Source organism: Lonchura striata, chromosome 2, assembly GCF_046129695.1.
Source record: "Lonchura striata isolate bLonStr1 chromosome 2, bLonStr1.mat, whole genome shotgun sequence".
Classification (NCBI taxonomy): domain Eukaryota; kingdom Metazoa; phylum Chordata; class Aves; order Passeriformes; family Estrildidae; genus Lonchura; species Lonchura striata.
In genome coordinates, this window is record NC_134604.1 from 83,731,616 (window position 1) to 83,752,512 (window position 20,897).

At 49.9% G+C, this 20,897-nt stretch overlaps 1 protein-coding gene across 1 annotated transcript; it reads right to left on the reverse strand.

The window, feature by feature from the left end:
- Window positions 1-215: 215 nt before the first annotated feature.
- SHOX (SHOX homeobox) lies at window positions 216-10,459 on the reverse strand. The gene is made up of 5 exons (XM_021546614.3): window positions 10,074-10,459; window positions 6,693-6,901; window positions 2,119-2,176; window positions 1,940-2,028; window positions 216-461 (listed from the first exon to the last, which is right to left on the reverse strand). The coding sequence occupies exons 1-5, from the start codon at window positions 10,345-10,347 to the stop codon at window positions 216-218; spliced, it is 876 nt and encodes a 291-aa protein (XP_021402289.1). The 5' UTR covers window positions 10,348-10,459.
- Window positions 10,460-20,897: the final 10,438 nt, after the last annotated feature.

A 20,897-nucleotide genomic window follows, 5' to 3' on the forward strand; every position in this document is an offset into this window, starting at 1 on the left:
AGGGGAAAGAAACAAAAACAAAACAAAACAAACAAAAAAAAAATTTAAAAAGAGATAAGGCGGCAGGGCGGCCGGAGCGCTCGCTGCGCGCCCTGCAGCCAGGGAGGAGGAGGATGAGGAGGAGCGGAGGGGCAGAGCGGCGGTCCGTGCGGGTCACACGCCCGCCCGCCGCGGGCACCCGGGGCGGGGTGTGATGGGGGGCTCGGGGAAGCGTGTCAGAGCCCCAGGGCCTCGGCGTGCTTGCGGGCCTTCAGCCGCAGGTCGGCGATGCTGGAGTTCTTGCTGTTGCTCTTGGCGGCGGCGGCCACCACGGCGGCGGCGGAGGCGGACTCGGCCAGGGAGGCGATGGGCAGCCCGAAGGGCGGCGGAGGGAACATCAGGTAGGGCGCGTGGGCCGCCAGGTGCGGGTGCAGGTGCGGGTGCGCGTGGGCCACGCCCTCCAGCTGCAGCTGCGCCTGGACCTGGCGGCGGGGCAGAGACACGGCGTCAGCCCCGAGCCCGCGGCGAGGCACACGCAGCCCCCAGCCCGCCCCGGCCACGCGTCCCCAGCCCCGACCCTGCCCGGGAGCCCGGCCGATGAAAAGACCAACAACTTTTGAGAGGAGCGACCGCCGCAGTCACGGCGGCAAACCTCCGCTCTTTGCTCCACCAAGGGCACAGAGACACGCTTAACCCTCCTCCTGATGGCTTCAAATAAATAAATAAATAAATAAATAAATAAATAAATGCGACCCAACGCACGGGAGCCAACAAGTGCTACATAGCTTTTTTTTTTTTTTCCCCTTTTTTTCTTTTTTTTTTTTTTTTTTCCCAGGGATGTTTATTTATACCTTCCTAAAAACTCTTTGGCCGTGGGTCCCTTTCTATACCCGGCTAGTGTTTGCTTTGGAGCTTTCTAGACCTACACAAACACATTGGGTTGACTGAGAGATTTCAGCTTCGGGTAGGTTCGGGGAGGAGTGGGGAGAGTTTATTTATGTATTTAATTATTTTGGTCCAAATATGTCTTTTAAAAAATCAATACAATTAATCTGTCAGCTCCACGTGTCTCCGAGACGGAGAAGGTGGTAGAGGATCCCTTTGGGCTGGAAAAAATCAATTCCCCGATTAATTGACCAAAAAAAAAAAAAAAAAAAAAAAAGAAAGAAAAAAAGAAAAAAAAGAAAATACCGAGGGAGGGTTACAACCGGCTAGAAGCGGGAATGGAATTTCATCACCCTCATCCCGGTTTTCCCCAGCGGCCTTCCCCGGTGGCTGCGCCTCGCTGGGGCACGGACCCGGGCCCCGCAGTGGCGTCGGTGTCTGAGCTCTGCCATTGCCCCTGTCCTGGGTGACCATCAGGGTGGCAGAGCATTTGAGTGCAGGCTTCCCACCTCCGGGTGGTCGCTCCATTGGAAAAGGACAGATCTCCACAGCCCGCCCGGGAGTGAGGAGGGAACTATAGCGCAAGGGTCGGCGTGGTCGGCCCCTCATGGTTTCGCCCAGCGGGTGGAAGAGCCTCCTCCCGCAGCGCTGTCCGCGCCAGGAGGAGACCCAAGCCCCCGGGCCGCTCGGGACCGAGCCGCTCTGTCCCCGCAGAGGGCGGGCGGGCTTGTCCGGGCACTCCCGGGCCCACCCGCCCGGGGAAGGCGATGCGGCCCCGGGAGGCCGGTCCGGTCTGCGGGCGGCCCTGGGGCGTGTGCCAGCCCATCGCCCGGCGGCGCAGGGGCCTCAGCCCCGCCGGCGCCTCCCGGGCCGCGGGACCCCCCGCTCGGTCCCGAGGAGCGCTGAGCTCCCGAAAGCCGGGCGAGGGCTCCTTCACCAAGTTTTACAGCCTGTTTTTAATACGTGCCAACTTCTATATAAATGGCACTTGTAAACGTGTCCGGCTTCCTCCCGTGCAAACGAATGGGGGTCGGAGCTTACTGAGGGAAAGTAAAATAAAACCGGAGCTAACTACCTGTTGGAAAGGCATTCTCAGGGCTCCCATATTCACATAGGGGGCTACTCTGCAGGCGTCTAAATGGCTGGCGGTTCCCAGGATCACACCTGCGGAGAGAGACGGGGCCGGGTGAGTGGCGAAGACGCCCCGGGGCTCCGAGGCCGCCAGCCCCCGGCCAGTCCGCACCCCTAACCCACCTTTGTGCATCTGATTTTCCTGCTTTCGGCACTTTGCTCTCCTGTTCTGGAACCAGACCTGTGAAAAGAAAAAGCAAACAAAAACAAAACAACAACAGAAAAATTGAGGTGGCCTAGGCATGTGCTAAGGGAGCATTATTACAGGAGCTAGAGATGGAGGGGGGGTGAGGCGAGAGACTGCACAGCTTTGCTGAGGTCTCCCCTCGGGAGCAGTCGAGGGGATGATCTCGATCCCAGCCGGAGTGAGCCCTTCTGTGATGCTGTGGGGCTGTTTGGACGGGAGGTCCTGCTCCTTGTTGTGGTCCCTCAGTTGAACCTAGGAGTTGGGAAGCGCTCTCGCAGAGGCAGAAGCCAGGAGCCTGCCGCGTAGCACCGGTCCCGGAGGGCTCCGTGTCCCCTGGGCAGGCAGTGGCAGTCTTTCTGCCACCCGTCTGGAGCGACACTTACAGTAAGACCACCCGCAGGACGGGCGGGACTCTCGTACCCTTCCTAATCATCTTAAGAAGCCTGGGAAGAGCCAGCGTGTGCCAGATCAGACTCTAGGGTCTGGCCCCCAAGAGACTAGATCTCCTGCCCTCTCCCGAGCTGGAATTAAAATCAATGATCTCTGACAAGATGCGAGACACTCAAACCTCGCGAAAGGGTCAGAATCATTCCCCGTTCCCTAAATGTTAAAGAAAACAAAATCTGCTTCTGCGGACTTCTGGCCAGACAAGAGCAGCATCTTTTGCAGGTTGGGATGTAAAGAAGTGCTCATACCCCTACCCGAGGAATGCCTGTAATTCGATAATGCTTCCCCAATTCCAGCCGTTCTCGCTCAAACAATCGCAGAACTTTGCAGTTGCCACTGCGCTTCCCGCGTCTCTTTTCCAGGGGCATTTCAGACCTTCATTACTTTTCCCCTTCCGCCGTGGTTGATTAATAGGTCTCCCCAAAACATTATCAGAAAAGCGGGCCAAAATATTTTGCGTATCCTTATCTTTTCACCAAAACCTACCAAATAGGGACAAACATTGACTTTCACCGCTGATAAAATCGTGTGGCTAAGTAAACACCTACAACCTTTGATGTTCTTCCACTTGCCAAGAGATCATACGGTTAATTAATACTAACTGCACTTCCTACATCAAATTTTCCCTTCAAGCTTTCTTCAATTGCCTTAATGATGGTCATTTACAACGGAGTAATTAGTGCAAAGAAAGGCTTCCGAAGGCATTAATTACCTCGGGTACCTCAGTGATTTTCTTAAGTAGGAATTGGCCTTCTCTGATTTAGCGCACCATTTTTCCTGCCTAGGGTGTCTGTGGGGGAAGCGCGCACCGGGGACTGCGGAGCGCAGCGGGTGCGGACGGACCGACCGACCGACGGACAGATAGACAGACCGACCGACCGACCCACCCACCCACCCACCCGTCCGCGAATCCTGGTTCCTGTCCCTGACGGCTGTCGCCAGTGCAACCCTCCCCGTGCTAAGAGGGCATCGCTGCCGCCCCTCTGCCCTGCACAGCACAGAGCGGCACAAACCTATTTTTCCTTACCAGCAATACGCAAATATTAGCAACGTGCATCGCTTCTCCTTTTTATCCGGACCGTTTGGGATTTATACACATGTACATATGTATTTAAATATGAGCATGCAAAATATTATCGAGCTGTAGCGACAATAATACATCTCTTTTTACTGTGGTAAATCCTTGCAGGAAATCTCCTTGTGTGTATTCCCCATGCCCCCCCGCCTCGACAAAGCAGTGTAAATTGTCAGAAGAAATTTAAGCAGCGTTTAAACAACTTCTCTTGCAAATCAGAACATCTTTCAAACCGAAATTATATTTAAATCTGGAAAACGAAGTGGCCTTTCCCTTTAGCTATGAAAAAATAAGGTTATGAGGAATAAAAGTGATGAATTAGCCACTGCATTAAGCGATAATAAATCAGGCTTGGTGTGATTCGCGATCAATTCCAATTAGTCATGAATATGCTAAGTAAAGCACAGTACACTGTTTTAGACAGTTATTTCTTCATTAAGGATCACTCAGTGATTTCTTTCACAAATGCTCTAATCTGATTTCCTTTTGATTTCCATTAGAGACAGTGAATAATGACATTTAATTTAGCCCTGCACCATAAACCCAAAGATATTTGTTGTAATTGAATTACTGCCTGCTCCTCACTATGGTCTCATAACTTTCAATTATAACCCTGACAGCTGGGTGATATGAGTTTCCAGTACAGCACTAAAAATAAAAGGTTAATAAGGACTAGCTACCATAGGAGCTTCAATTTATTTACAGCAAATTTCCACGCTAAATTGAAACTATATCCTTTAACAGCAAGGGACAAGAGGTTCAGATAGGAATTAGAGAACAATTCTGAAAGTATTAGGGGAAAAAAAAAAAACCTTTCCCTTTTCTGCCTTTTTCTTTTTTTTTTTTTTCTGCTTCCACTTATTGATTGATATTAACTGTCTGCTTATTTCCTAATTAATTATCCATTTTCCTTCTTCTTCCTCTTTATACTTATTTTATGTATAGGGATATTTTTTAATCCACACAAACCTCTTTTATAAAATTAATAAATACTTTTTTTTAACCTCGGTCATAATCTCCTCCTGATTTTTTTGGGGGCTTTTCTTTTTTATTCTGTGTGTGTGTGTGTGTGTGTGTGTGTGTGTGTGGTGTTTTAAGATCTGTAAGCACTTGAAGTACCAATTTTCCTGTAACTATGAACATCCTGTTAAGGTGCTCCTCAGTAATAAAGTACTTGAAAGAAAGAGTGCAGAATTCAATTACAAGTAATTTATTTTTATAGAAACAGTACATCAAGGCCTTGGAAAGATATTACAGAGCCCAAGTAAGAAGATCTGGGAAGATGACATAAGAGTTGATGTCCCCTTCAGCAAAAGTTTAATCTTTTCATTAATTTATATGGTGTGGTTAGATCAATCTTCCAGGACAAAGTAGGCCAGCAGCACTCTGAACCCCTGCAATATTCCCTGCAAGCTGCCATTCCTAAGGCATATGCCTGGCACCATCCCTTGCCCTGCTCAGTTTGTACTGAGAGTCAGAGGAGCTCAAGGGAGAATAAAACCTTGAAACCTTTTGAAAGAAGACAAAAAAAAAAAAAAAAATCTTAGGTACTCCATTTATTTCAGGATTTGCCTCCAGGAGACAGTTGTTTAAAGCCAGGTAGTGTCTTGCTCAGACAAATGCTGGCTGAGCAGTGTGCAGTATCGGCTTGCCTTCCACATTTAAGGAAGGGCTCAAGCCGACCCCTCTCCCCACTCCAGCTCGGGGCCCTATCTCTCTGCTTCCCGCTGTGCCCCGGGAGTGAGGTCAAGGCATGGAGGCGTCCCTCTATGCCCACAGAGCCACCACGCCTATGTGTAGCTACCCGCACACTCCTATAGGCAAATATACATATACATGGGCATCTCTTATCTCCACGGTGTGAAGGCGTTTTGTTCAGTGGTGGGGTTGCCTTGGTGACTTTTTCTTCTTGAGTTTTAGTTTGGTTTGTGTCTGCTAGGCCAAGTACAGAATTTTAATCTAAGAAGAGATTTCCTTCAGGTTTCTCCTGCTCTGGGCCTGCTCAGAGAGCCACAGGTTGATCTTATTTTTTCTAGGTAGATTTTTGTTAATTATTTCTGTGTTGGGGTTTTTTTTGTTTGGTTTAGGGTTTTCTGTTTGGTTGGGTTTTTTTTTTGTTTGTTTTTTTTTGTTTTTTTTTTAATATGACATCTGTTTGGTGGAAGCATTCCCTAGTTGGCTTGGGGGAAGAGGGAGTATTTTTCCTCTGCATCAAACTGAAAATCAAATTTTAAAATAATCGATGTGGAGCCACCCAAACAGACACCTCTGGTGGCCCCAGGACTACAGCAACCCGGATCTATTTTCAAGATTTCGAAGTCTAATTGGCATTTAGCTGTCTCTGAAGTAGGATGGGAGGGACGGGGGGAACCTCCACCAGATGGGGTGGCATGCATTCATACGCTTGCTGTGCGAATCAGAGCCGGCACCTTTCCCCCGGCTCTGGCTAATCCCGTCCCTCAGCACCCAAACTGTCTAGCCTTATTCAGGCGATTGTTTTCTGGCCTTTTTCTCTTTTTTTCCCCCCATAATGGCCCCATAATAGAAAAAGCGGGAAGAAAATAAGGATAAAGGGAGAATAAATGGCACGTTGGCACGTTTGCAAGGGGGGGGGGGGGGGGGGGGGGGAAGAAATAAATAAAAAAAAAGTTGTTCAATTACTAGAGACTTGTCAACACTATCACCTCGCAACCACCCTACCCCACACACATACAAAAATATATATATATATATATATATATATATATATATATATATATATATATTTAAACCACCTTCCTAGGAAACGCTAGACACAGGCAGATATTCCCAGAGCAGAATAACTGTTTGGCAGGACAGGTACAGCAGACTTGCAAACAGCTTTCCCATCACACGTGTCACCTCTGCCTTCACCTCCCCGTTCTGCATGAAGCGGGGCACTGTGCTAGGATCCGCTGGCAGTTAGGAAGTGAGGTGAGCACGTTTCCAGGAACAGAGCTTGTCTCTTACCTGAACCCTAGCTTCAGATAGTCCCAGCCTCTGGCTTAGTTCCTCCCTCATGAAGGCATCCGGATAGTGAGTCTCATCAAAAAGTCTTTCCAGCTCGTTCAGCTGCTCTAGTGTGAAATTGGTTCTGCTTCTCCTTTGTTTAAGCTTGGTCTGTCCGTCTTCATCTTCCGACTTCACATCTTCCCTCTTCTCTTTGCATTCGTAGATCCCTGCCGGGAGGGGGAAGAAGAAAACGACGCTGAGCCTCCCCTCGCACCTCTTCGAAATTCTCTCACACAGGGGTCTCCCTCCTCCCCTCTTCGTCCCCAAACTCAGCATAACTTGCGGGTGCAGCTGGCGGAGGGGGCAGGAGGTCCCCGGGCAGGCCCGGAGGGGCGAGAGGGGCTGAGCTCCGCTACAGGCTCCGCGCCGGGCAGGGGGCAGCTCGCCCGAGGGCCGGAGGGAGGAAGGGAGCCGCGCTGCCCTGCCTCTCTGTTGCCCCATCAGAAAAACTATACAGATAGATAAAATTTTATTTTCTTTCCAGGGTTAGGAGGAAGCCGTGCCGCTGGTACGGGAAATTCGGGGAAGGGGTTGGTAGGAAAATCGCCGGCCCCCCGATATCTCCAGGCAGTGGGAAGAGGTGGGGGAAGGGGGTTTCTCCGGCGACATTTTCTCCCAAAGAGGGTTATGCAAGAAGCTCCCTACCGCCGTCATGATGAAGCCACGATGATAGTATTCGCCTCGTAAAAGAAACTTTCCCTGGGCATGAGACAGAGACCGCCCGTCTCTCTTCTCCTTAACACCCCTCTTTCTCCCAAAATACCTGCCAGCAGGTCGAAACCCCGGGGAAGGCCGTCCTGAGCGGCCCTGTGCGGGACAGGGGGCTCCAGGGCCATGGGTCACTCCCAGCCCCTCCGAAACAGCAGGAACCCTCCCAACCTTCAGGGTCTCTAACAGGGCTTGTGGAGAGCTTGCGACCAGAGGCAGCCGCTGAGAATGCTTGTCCCGGGCAGAGGGGAGGCTGTGGGGCAGTGGTAAAACAGTTCCCCTTTTATGCCTTGGGTAGGGAGATTTCTTTTGCTTTGGCATATTATTTCATACATTTTTATTATTATTTTTTTCCTCCCTTTTCCTTAATGTCGGGAGGCCTAAGGCACTGTCCTTCTTTCAAATCCAGCTAACGAAAAGAGGAAGAGATGCTGGAGCTAGGGACACCACTTTAGGCTGAACCGGTTCCCCGGGATCCCCTGCATGCCTGGGGCGCCCCGCCGGGTGCGCATCCAGCGGAGTCCCGGGACGAGCCTGTCCTTCGTCATGCCTCACTTTCTGGGTGGTGTGGATTTGGGGCGAGTTGCATCTGTGCATGATGCCGAATTAATTCCCTTTTTCCTCACCAAGTACACAGGTATTATATACATATACGCATGTATACACATAGAGAAATGCGCTCATGAACATATATTAACCTATATACTTCGGAGCATCCCAAAATGCAAATTATAAACTGCAAATCGTAAATTAATTAAACGCAATAAAGCGTCCTGGACTGCATCTGGGCTTAAGTCAGGCCGGACCCAAGCCGAAGCATTCGTTTTCACTTCCAAAATGAAAACTGTCCCTGGTTGTGATCGTTTCCCCGGGCTCTGGGCTGATACTGGCTGCATGAAACTTTGGGAAGGGTCTAGCCTCCGGATGGGGATATTCGCTCGTTGGTTTTAATGGCGTTTTGTTCTCATTTCTCCTGTAAAGGGAATCCCTATGAAAAGACGAGGGTGCTAACCCAGCAAATGCCATGGGAAAATCAGAGGCGTTCAAAAGCTGTCTCTTTTCCGAGGCTACAGCATGTCCGTGATAGGTATAAAATATTAACTAGCATATCGGTGGGACTGAAATCACACGCCGGAATCAGTTGAAATTAGACTGAAACCTGGCATGAATTTAAACTGTCACAAGCATCTCAGCTCTTTCCAACTCCTCCCTTCCATCCCCACCCCCAGCCCCTCTCCGTAGATTAGATTAGCTAAACATACAAACCAGAATTTCGATTGACGGGGAAAAAGGAAGAGTAGTAGAGGGGTTTTTTTTTCGTTCCTTCTCATTCTATTTTTAATTCCTGAAGCTTGCCCTGCTTTCTTTTTTTTTTTTTTTTTTTTTTTTAATCATCACCTGCATCGAATGATTCCCTTAAACTGAATCTCGTCGATTTTCAATCTCTCGTCAAGAAAAGGAAAATAAGCAGAGCGGAGTGGTATTGGCATGTGCAGAAATATGGGTACTCGAATATGGGATTATACCCCGTTCTTCTGTTTGGGGAGCAGGTACAAAAGAGAAGGATTAAATAAAAGTTTGGGCTGTAAATTAAATCTCCCAGTGTTATATTAAACAAGATCAAATAGTAGGAAACAGCTGAAAGGCTGGTTGTTGTTCCCCAACCTATTAACCGGTTTTTATTACCCCAAGCTAGCCAGTAGCTCCCCAGGCAGGTCCACCTGTCTAACTTGCCTAGAGACACTTTCTCAACTTTCTAATCCCCCCGTCCTTTTCATTCTCTCCTTCCCCTGTGAGCCTGTGCGGGAATTTTAGTTGTCTTGCTTTTAAAAATATGCTTTTTTTTTTTTTTTTTTTTTTTTTTTTTAAATTATCGTTGTTTGCTTAGAGAAGGGATGGCGTTTTGCCCTTCGGTCGGCGGGGTGCTGAGCTGCCCTGGCCCAGGTGAGAGGACTGGCAGGGGACCGAGGGACCAGTGGGCCGGTGCCTCTCGCCGCAGCGAGGTTCTGTCTCACCGGGTCCGGGCAGCTGCCCCACGGCCGGGCTCCTCTCCTGCTTCTCGTCCCCGCCGGTCGGAGCCTCTGAGTAGGACAGGCTGACCGACCCAAGGCAAAATGTCCAGAGAGAGCCCTCTCCGCCCCCCGCTTTCTCCCGGGACAAGCAGCAGCATCCTGACTGCCCGGAAGCAGGAAGAACAGGTCTCCTAAGGCACTAAACTCCCCGGACAAGGTTTCCTCGTACAAAAATACACAGATAGACAAAAACGTCTGACGTGCTGCGCTGCCCCCTTCCCCCAGGCGAGAGAACGCCTAACGCACCGGATCGATTTCGGATGCGAACGGGGGCTGGCGGGGGGGCAGGACCGAAGTTGTGACTTGTTTTTCACGGCTACGCTCACGTTATGCATGCAGGAGTACGTGTTCCTAAGCCCATGTTCCCGCCGCCGCGGGAGGGAGGTGGCCGCAGGAGGGAAGCAGGATGCGGGAGGCGATCCCGCTCCCCCGGCCGGGGCCGGAACCGGGGCCGCGCTGACCACGTCGCCCCCGCTGCGGAGAGCCGGGGGCGGCTGACGGGGGGACCGGGGCTGCCGGCGAGAAGCGCGGGGCGGAGGGCTTCCAGCCCTGCTCTTACCTTCCGCCGTCCTGCCCGTGTTGAACTCCTTCAGTTTGTCCTTGTCACTCTCTACGTGGTCTTTGAAAAGATGCACCGGGCAATGGTTGCTGCTCTCGGTCATGTCCTGCAGGTTAGAATCAGAGTTTCCAAGCTCCCTAGAGCGAGCCAACCCACTCTCCAAAACTTCCCTGTACGTGATCGTCTCCTTCTTGTTGCCGCTGCCACTGCCGCTGCTGCTCTCTTTGCTTTTCTGGTCAAAAGATTTGGATACAAAAGCCGTAAGTTCTTCCATGGCTGCCCGGTGATCTTATCCACAGAGATCCACTTGTTTTCAATCGGAGATGTGGCAGTCCTCCGCACGCTGTTTTTGCACGTAGAAGATGGGCTGTATAGGGTTAGATCACTCCTGCTGTTATTTATGCCTTTCAATTTGAGATCACACTATTTATACATGGCTACCTCAGCCCAACCCCCAGCTCTCCCTGTCTCCAGCAATTACTGACTGCTCCATAGTCGCAGGCGGACTCCAAGCAGCTATCTCCCCCACCTCAGTCCAGCAATTGGCTTTCTTTTCATTTCATCACTCTTTGGCATCTTTGCACCTTGATTTAGGGAGGCAAAGAGGCAACAGCGAAAAGGAGGGGGGGAGAGGGAGAAGGAGAGAGAGAGGGAGAGAGAGAGAGAGAGAGAGAGAGAGAGAGAGGAATAAAAAGGAGGGAGGGGGGAAGAGGAAAACATGAAAATAGGTATCTACATTCTGTAAATGGGTTGCAGAAATGAGAGTCGAAGAAGACTTAATTGATTTTAAGGATATCCTGTGCGTGGCAACACTGTGAGTAAAAACGGACCCACAGCTAACCAAATAACTGGGCTCCTGCAATTTAATGTATCGCTGTCAAGAGGAAAGGAAAATGAGTGTTCAATAAAAAAGGTAATGAATAAAAAGCCGGAGAAGTGCATTTTTTGTAATCATTGGAAATTCTACCTGATTTGCTATTTAGCTAATTTCTCTTAATTAAACGGTCAAAATAACCGGCGAAACAAAAACGATGCTTAGAAGTGTTGCCTGCTCTGGCTGGCGGTGGGTGGGTGGGTGCACGGAGGGGGACGTGTGCTGCAGCCAAACAAGTTGCGAGGTGCCTCGGAGATCCGTGTCGGTGTGTTCGGAGGATTTGGAGTGGGCTGTTTGTCTGTGGGGTATCCATAGGTAGGGAGTTTCTCCAGATGTATGCGAACACTGCAGGATCTGTCTCCTTGTTTATTGTTATTATGTTGTCTGAAGGTACTGTAGGGGGAAATTATTATCTAAAATGTTTCTCTGGATATCGAGCTATCCTGCTGCATGGAGCAGAGGAATAATTTGTTAACACGGGAGTGTGTACACGACAAATAGAGAATTAAACCTTTATAATTTTTTTTCGTCCCAACGAAACATATCCTGCTGGATTTAACATAGAACTCGAAATAATTTCCCCACCTTGTTCTTGGTAGGCTGCAGTTATTTTTGCTGTACTCCTGGAATAATTATTATTCTGTGCACTTGAATAGAGCTGCCTGAAATTCGTCTCCAGATAACAGCGCCGGCATTTCCAGCGCCTCTTCGCACTGTTTGATCCCCATGCGGGGCCGACTTCCCAGCTATTTATTTCTCTCTTCTCTTCGGGCTTTAACGCGAATGGTTATTCGGTATTTAGAGGAATTTTGTCTTCTGGTCGTTTGGCTTTTTACGTCCTTCTAGTTCCCCCGCCTCGAGTTTGAGATAATCAGAGCTCATCATCACGCCACCCTCTGCTCTGAATCGCAACCAAAGCAGGCTCCTTGTTGGAGCAAGGGGCCATTGTTTCTTTTCCGGGGGTGTGTGAGACTATTCTGAAAATTAGCAGAACATTAAAACACTAAAAATACGTTTAATTAATCCAAAGGTGCTCCCAGCACCAGAGTTAACACTTCCACAGGAGGAGGGGAAAAATAATAATCGAGGAAGCAATTAATAAAGGGCTTTAAAAAAAAATCAATCTCCCCCTGTGCGAATTTAAAATGATTATCTAGCGGACAAGGATTGATCATTTGATCTCGGCACTGCGGATATCCCTGACATTTATTATATTGTCGTGTCTCGGTGGCATCCTTCCTCTAGAGTTCGTTTAACAAGTGAGGGAGTGGGGGAAGCCTTACAACTTAACAAACAGGTCTTGTCATCGCAAACGCCAATCAAATCCGAGGCTCTAATGTATATCACACGGCACCACATAAATAATAAAGGCAAACGATATACGGGGAAGTAATGTACGGCTGAGGAAAGATCCTGGCACGACACGCCGCTTGTGCCTCTCTCATGCAGTCTGTGCGTGCAAGGGCTCGTAGAGGATTGTTGTGCGGGCTGGTGCGTGGTGCGAGGGTGTCACGGACAAGCGGGGCCACCGGCACTCACTCCCCCGTGGGAGAGGCTCCGTACCGGGGCTGGCACCCCTCCGCGGAAACTTTCCCCATCCCTCGGCTCGAACGGCACCGATCCCCACCGTGCCCAGTCTCCCCCTGCCTCCCTCGCAGCAAGTAGCAATCAAGGATATTTACTGACTCCGCGTCCCCAGCGCTGGAGAGGCACGGTGCGCGTCGGCTTCCCCGAGCTCCTGGAGCCTGCATCAAGTCCGCGGGATCCCCTCTTTCCTCCCGCTCGCCCCCGTCCCGCTCTCCTCCCCGCAGCTCCCCCCCGCGCCCAGCCCCACGCCTGCAGCCCCGCCAGCGCGGGGCCACGCTCCTCCCGGAGCCCCCCGGCGCCTCCTGCCACTGCCGGGGCTCCTGCCCCCGAGGACAGGGGCAAATCCAAGCGTCCTCAGATAGAGGGGGGAGAAAAGCTCTCCTGCCTGTTCCGCATCACTCCCTCCCTGCTTCCCAGCAGCGCCCGGTGGGAAGGTTGGTTTCTTCCCGCAACGCGCGGGGCGCAGCTCGGCGCGGGGCAGCCACCGGCGCTCCAGTGGCGCGGCAGCCCGCGGGCCACCGCCACCGGGCGTCCTCGATGGCAGCAGGGAGGCGGCCGGGGGAGAGCCTTCCAGCCTCGGGGAACTTGCCTCAGACTCGCTCCGAAAGAGAAAAGAGAAACAAAGCACCGGAAAGGGAAAGGGAGAAAACCGGGAAAATAATAATAATAAAAAACCCAAACAAACAAACAAAAAAGGACCAGTACAAAGCTCAACTCTCCCGGGGATCCGACCTCCACGCCACGCCGCAGACCCTTCCGGGGCAGGCGGCGGAGGGCGCAGAATCGCGGGCATCCCCGAGGGCACGCACGGCCCCACTGAGCAATGCCGGGAGCTCAGCGAGGGATGCCCGGCCCGGCCCGGCCCGTCCCGTCCTGTCCCGGAGGCGCGGCAGGGAGCGGCGGGAGGCGGCGAGCGCCCCCGGGCCCCCCCACTTTGCGGAGCCCGCGGCTTTGCGGGGGCCTAGGGCAAGGTGGTGCAGGTGGGAACAAAACTGGGGGGCAATTTTGACCCCACTAAAAACTTTGACGGCGGGTTCAGAGAGAAATCACCTTTATTGCTGCTCCTGATAAATGGGCTGGGGAGGAGGGATGCAAGGAAGGATAAAGGGAAATTGAGAGAGAGAGAGAGAGAGAGAGGCGGGGGGGGTGGGGGGGGGGGTGAAGTGTGCCTAAATACCATTCCTTTTCAGGAACGGAACTCCTGGGACCCTGTCGCAAACCTAAAAAGTCACCAGCGCTCCTCGGAACTTCCCTCTGCCCCCGGCTCACCGCGGCACCCTGGGTACCTCTTTGCGGTGCCACAAACCACCCCGCTCTCCCCGATCCCCCCGTGCAGGACCGGCCATCAGCGGAGCAGTGAGGGCTGTCCCGACTGCCCGGCTTGCCGGCTCACCTGAGGGCACCATGCCCCCAAATCTTCCTCCTCTTCCCTCCCTACTGCCCTGGGGAACGGACAGGAGCCCTCTGCCTGTCGGGGGTCCTAAGTGGACAAAAGAGGTGGCCCGTTTATTCTACCCCTCTTCCTTTCCCCACCGCCTCCCCATCGGGGCTGATTGCTCCCCACAGAGCCGAGCCCGCCCCCTGGTTGCCCCCTCCCTAAAGCGAGAGGGGGCATCTGCGAGCAGGGCAGCGCATAGCGCGGACCCTGGCTGCAGAGGAGCGTTTATTTAACGAGGTATCTATCCATGTGTGATTTTTTAATTCCTCTTTCAAAGGAAGCTCTCGACCACTGTGGTTTTTCTTCGAGTTCGACGAGAGGAACAATAATGAATGAGTTTAAACGTTGCATTAGCTTTAAACATATCCGAGGCAAAGTATTGAATTTCATATTTATAGGAGGAATTTACGTTTGTACATTTACTCAAGGTATGACGTAGGGCGAAACTGATTTCCTCCCACCCTTCCTCCTTCAGCTTATTTTGGTCGAAATGGGGTAAATAAGCAAACAGAAAAATCATCGGTTTAATTCACGTTTTAATAAGCGCTGACCCGAAGAGCATGATTTTGTTGAGTAGATAACTGAGTTCTCTCTCTCTCTCCATCTCACTCCCTCCTTCCCTCTCTCTCTCGTGATTAATTCAGGGACTGTAATCATGGACATTGTACATCAAACCTTCCTGCTCACGCTACAGACTCCTGCAGATCTTTATTGGTTTACATGAAAGCGAGTAAACATATTTCAGAGGATGCCCTTTCAATCTGGCTCCATTTCCACAGCACATAATTCCAAGGACAATTTGTTTTAATAATAAGAATGGATGCAGTGTTAATGGTTTTCAATTTGTGTTAAAAAAAATTAAATATTTATAAGTATCGATCGAGGGTTTCAGGATTTTACAGACGTCTTAACACATTTCATAGATGGGATTTTTTTTTTAATTTAGAAACCTGCGTCGTATTCTCTTTTATGCTGTTTATTGATTTAAGCAGCATCCGTGTCTCAAGCGAGAGACTAATAGATTTTCATTAAAATAGGCTCTCTTAATCCTGATTGTGAATGGATATGATTGATCCATCCAGCACACTACACATCTATAATATTAATAAAGGACATTATCATGGCAGGATTTGCTTTTCCGTCATCAGAGTACTTTTGTTTTTTCCCTTTCCTTGCAACCTTAAAGATTTATTTGGGAGCTGTAAAATAGCCCACAGGAGGGAGACGCTTGGGGAAGAATACATTTTTATATTAGATTTTTTTTTTTGGTGGTTTTAGTGGAAAGATTTTTTTTTTTTTAATTTACAAACTGCTGTGGCAACATATGGTGAAAATTAAACTGCTTGCCCGGCAAATCTAATCTTAAAACATTTATGTTGAGTTTTATTTTTAGAAAAACATTTTTAAAGGAGAGGAAAACAATCTTGTGCGAAAAGTAAAATAAAGAACATTTGAAAGGCTATAGTTTAAACTAACAATAGCCTACTTCACTGGCTGATGTTGCTGGACTGGTATCGTACCTGATGAATATGTTACGAAGTGGTCGGGACAGCAGCGGCTACAGTAATTAATGGAGTGTGACAGAAATGCTAAGGGCTTAATTGTCTTTATTCCGACTTGCAGTAACGTAACCAAAGGGATACATTAATTCAGTACAAAAACACATAAATGCTCTCCTCTCTCCTAGACCAAGGTACAAGCAAACACACGCACTCACAGGCGCACAACATTTCTTCCATATCACATCATTATTTTTTTAATATATATAAAGCTGTATCTTTCCAGCAACATTAATTACTTATATATTCATTACAGGGAGACTAGACGTGTTCAAATTCTCATCTACTTTTACTTCTGCAAAATTAAACATTCACGAGGTGAATTACAATAAGCAATTGCCTTTGTGTGTAATTAATTACGATGCAGTGGGCCAGCATAATGGGCGAGTAGTCCCCTTGATTTCAGTTGCCCAGAATAACTCGGGCAGAATAGGAAGAGTCTGTGAGGGGAAGGAAAAAAAGAAAAGGAAAAAAGTTGAGAGCTGAAAAGTTTGTACTGAATTTAGCAACACGAAATACACACAGAGAGAATTGTTTGCCTTCTCTAGTAATGTGCGAGGGACGCTGCAATTTTGAACTCTGTAATAATGATTAATAAGTCAAAAGGGCATATTTTTCTTTTATGGTATGCAGTGCTCAAGGGAATATTCCGTGTATGTCTTTAAAACGAAGTAGGAATATTTACACACATGCACAGAGTTAGCAACAGCACCAAAGAAAGAAAAAAAAAACCACGAATATTTCAGTGAACTATTACATTTTTTCAATTATTTCCCAATGAGTATTTCAATGAACTGTTACATTTTCCCAATTCACAAGGAAGATTTATGGGATTATTAAGATTTCTAGTGGAAATATTATACAGTGGAAGTTTATCGTCTCTCAGGGATTGTACACCATTTGATATCAATTTCCAGATGTTATGATCTTTTTTCAGAAAATAATTGAGTATATTAACTTCTTCCCTACAGAAGACTATTTAGGGCTTTATTTATTTATTTATTTACTTATTTACTTCTGTTAAGGACACAACTATTTTCCTCCCACTCCTCCCTTACAGAACAAAATTGTTGAAACATCGGAGTAAACTTCAATCAGATAGCAGTTTAATACTCGAGGGAAGGAATAATTTATTTGCCACTTTATTGCGAGCAGAATCCCGTGAATTTAGCCATGTTTTAAAATAGAAACAAGGTACATCCGAGAGCGTCCGCCTGCCGATGTGGTGCCCCCCCCCACCCCCCCCGCGGGGTCGCGGGGCTGCGCCGGGGCGAGGCGCGGGGCCCCGGCCGAGCGGCCCGAGCTCCGCCGGGACCGCAGAGTCAGGGCACGTCAGGGAGGCCACGCGTGTTCCCGAGCGCCACGCGTGCTGCGCTGGCCCGGCGGTGCCCGAGCGAGCCCGCGGGCGGGCAGCGCGCCCCGCGCAGGGCGGGCAGCGCGCCCCGCGCAGGGCGGGCAGCGCGCCCCGCGCAGGGCGGGCAGCGCGCCCCGCGCAGGGCGGGCCCGGCCGCACCGGCGTGCGCGCACGGACGGACGGACACTGCGGCCCCGCGGCCCGCGGGGCTCGCCCACAGCCGCGGGACGTCCCTCCCACTCCCTCCCCGCCGCTCCGGCCGAGGCTCCGCCGGTCCCCGCTGCCCCGGATTCCGCCCGGCCCGGCTCGGCCCGTCGGGGAAGCGGAGCAGCAAGCAGAAGCTTTGTAGCTGTGCCCAGGAGAGGCGCAGGGCAGTCGCTGTCCCCGTGCCCTGTGCCCGGTTTTACAGCCTGCGGCTGGCCGGGGTGCCCCTTCCCCTGAGCTCTCCCTCGAGCCCGGGAGGGAAGCGTGGGTGCTGCCGTGGCATCTCCCTCGGGGAAGGGTCGAGCTGTGTCCCGCGGTCCCCGCTGAGCTGGTTCCGGCCCCGGCTGCCACCCCGCAGCTGCGGCCCTGCACGGACAGAGAACCCCCCTGCCCGGCCGCCGTTGGAAGAAATGGGGCCGGCTAGAGCGAGGTTTTACCCCAAAATTAAGAATTAAGGGCTGTGTCGAGCTTCAGTGCCCCTACAAGGCGAGGTGGGGAGAGAGGGGGCTAATATTTCACAGGTTACCACACCTCACGTTTTATCGGGGTAGTTAAAGGGAATAAAAGAAGTGAGGGAGAAGGAGAGAGAAAGAAAATCAACTTTAAGAGACTCTGGGTTTAAATAGCAGCCTTTGATATTTTGACAGCAAAATGGAAAACACTTAACAGGAGTCAAGTTTTGATGTCTGAGGCTGGCAGCGCCCCCTAAAATTATATTGTCCTGCCTGCTGCTTCAAATTGGACCCAGGACCTTATAACGTCTCTCCAGGTCTTTATCTGCAGCTTTTCTGATTGCAAAACCATAACTGTATCATTTTACACCAGTCAACTAAGCAAGGGCCAGTGGAATAAAATCCACAAAGTATACACACATACCAGCTCTACAGCTAAAGCAGTCTGTTCTTTGCAAGTTGTAAAGGCCTGCAAATTAAATACCAATTACTGGAAGCAATAAAATGTTTTTTATTGCAAGAAATCTACTTAAAACAGAAAAGAATAGTCGTTTTATTTTGAGGAGGGGGACAGGGGGGCAGCTCACAAAGACATATATTGGCAGAGAAAGATTATATACAGTGCCTGCACAAGGCCACAATGGAGACATTCTATGGCCAGCAGCAGGCAGGGCTTCTCCCGGCAATGTACAGAGCGGGTTCTGCAGAGGTGCTTATGATAGGGATTATTGTAGGTGAGACTTGGGGAGGTGGGAAGCCGGGGAACAGTAGCTCTAGGTAGGAGCAAATGGTGCAAACAAGTTATATGACAGCAATCCGATGTGCTTTTGAGGTCCTTTCCAAATGAGGTACTAAGGGGTTGGTGATGAAAACTGCCTTATGTCTCCTCCTTTCCCTGACCACTTTTCCTTCCCCACTTTGGGGAGGAATGGGTTACCGGCTTTCTGTCTTCTGAGCATGAAGGAAAAGGCTCCCAATCTCCTACTGTGCTCTCTGGTCCTCTTGGTGGGGGAGCCCTCTGAGAGGCAGCAAGGAAGGTTGCAGCTCCACACCAAGACTGCCATTTTCCCACAAATATCCTCAACTTTCTTCAGAGCAAAATGATGTCAGTAAACCTGTGAGTGGGAGGAATGTTTACACAGATGAGATACCTTCAACTTTGCCTGCGTTCAGGTCATTCACCACAACACAATCCCATGTCTAGCATAAGGAAAGACGCGTGGAAAGTAGCCAAAAAAGCCATACTTTGGCAGAGGAAAAACAGTGTGATTGATAAGTGATATTACAAACCTCACTTAATAAGCTCATCCCTTCAACTGCATATTGAAACCTCTCTCCAATACCTGCATCCCACTCCTAATTTCCCTACTGTTTCATTACTCCCAAAATACTCCATCCTTGTGGTTTACCGTTATGCTGTGCCTGTGCTTCACCTTTGGCTTCTCTTAACACCAGGAACTGCCTGTGAATGGGACAGATCAGCCCTTGGGGTCACCTACCACTCATGGTGGGTCATGACATTTATGCAGATGGGGGTTTGTGTGGTACTACTTTAAACAGGCTTTGAATGAGTGAGGTTTATTTTTTTTTTCCAATGACAAAAGCAATTTGAGGATTGCAAGCTTGTTTCTTAACATGACCTCATTCTGAGCGAACTAGATTCTCCCACTGACCAGAATGTATTATACACAGCCAGGCTACGGCAAGATCTTCTGAGCTAATTACCCACAAGCGTGCAAGGCTTTCTGTGGATGAATTAGATTTAGAAATGCTTGAAGACTAGATTTGATTAGACTTAGAAACACAGGGAAAGCTGAAAACTCTGCCATGTGGTTTATGGCCCCTTCAAAGCTTACCTATGCTTGCCATGTGAAATCTACAGGTTTTGAAATTAAAGATTTAAGTGCTCCACTGCTGCTTGTGCTGTAAGGAGAGCAAAGGTGCAGGCAGGCACTTGGCCTGGCCTAGAGGAGCCATCACCACAAGAACTTGGGTGATGGAAATGCCCTGGAATGGTGCTCACTTCCAAGAGCCCCCAGAGATTATGGTCCTGAGGTAACTGGGAACTGGTGGGGTCTACCTCCAGCACCAGTGGAAAGAGTGATGCTGCTGGGCCTGCTGGCACCAGTAGAGCAAAAGAGAAATATTTTCCTTCATCTGTCCAAAATGGAGGGGGGGCCTTGGGTCTTGTTTTCCCAAATGATAGTATTTTTTTTCTCACTTGAACTTTCCCTTCACCCCTGAAGCAGGAAATGCCCTGACAGTGGTTGCCCAGGGTTCACTCACAAGGGCTCAGCAGTTCAACAGTAAAGATGTGATTTTCAAGAACTAGTTGGGTCTCCTGATATCAGCCCCAAGGAAATGGGGGCCCAGGGCTGACATCTGCAGATCCTTCTGCTGCACTGGGTCCTCATTTAATGCTGAGTGAGAAAAAAACTGTGGGGAGCAAAAAGTTTAATGGCATAGCAATGCTGCTCTGTTGGGTACAGGAGGTGAGAGTCACTCACTTGTTAGAGACAAGAGTACTTATTCTTGTTTTTTTTTTCCTTGAAGAGGGGAATTCTGTCCTCAGCATTGCTGTAAGTAGGACTTAGGCTACTGCACACCAAAATAGCAGTGTGTGCTCCCGTTTACACCCCTTGCTACATGTCCACACACACAAATATTCACCCATTGACAAGGCTGTGGAGGTTTCTGGTTTTGTTTAAAAATTGGCTGCCTGCAGCCTCCCCTTAGTTCCTCTGGGTATGCATGAGCAGCTGTGGAGAGCTGCAAGGCTAGCCAACAGACCTTGTAGCCCCCACAGATGTCAATTAGTTTCTCTCGGGCTTCCTTTGGATACACTCAGCTCTTGAGACCTCCATGTGCTGACTTATTTGTAAAGCATGAGTTATTCACTAACTCCGTGTTACTAATTAGAAGATTATCAGCTCTTGGTAGTTCGCTTGCCTGCTGCAGGGAGGTTCCAAGGAAACCCTCGTACAGACCACGCTGGAGGAAAGCTTCGATTGATTAGTGTGGTGCAACACTCCTGCTTTACGCATTAAGGAGCAATTGGAGGGATATGAAAGGTTTTGGAGACCCTGAGTGCCTTTCCAGGCTTGGGTAACCCAGAAAGCAGCTTGCTGCAGCTGCACCATGCTGGATTGGTGAGAGCTGGCTGGCTGCTGGTGGAGTCCAGCCCAGGTATGGGGGCCAAAGATTTCAGGAAAACATACAACAAGCCTGTGTTGGGCTGTAGGAGTGGGGGAAAGTCTGCATAAGCCTTTCTGGCAGCTAGGAAAAGACAAGGAGCTGGGTCCTAAAAGTGCAAGGAGGAAGAGAACAGTTAAATACATTGCCTCTAGACACTGCAG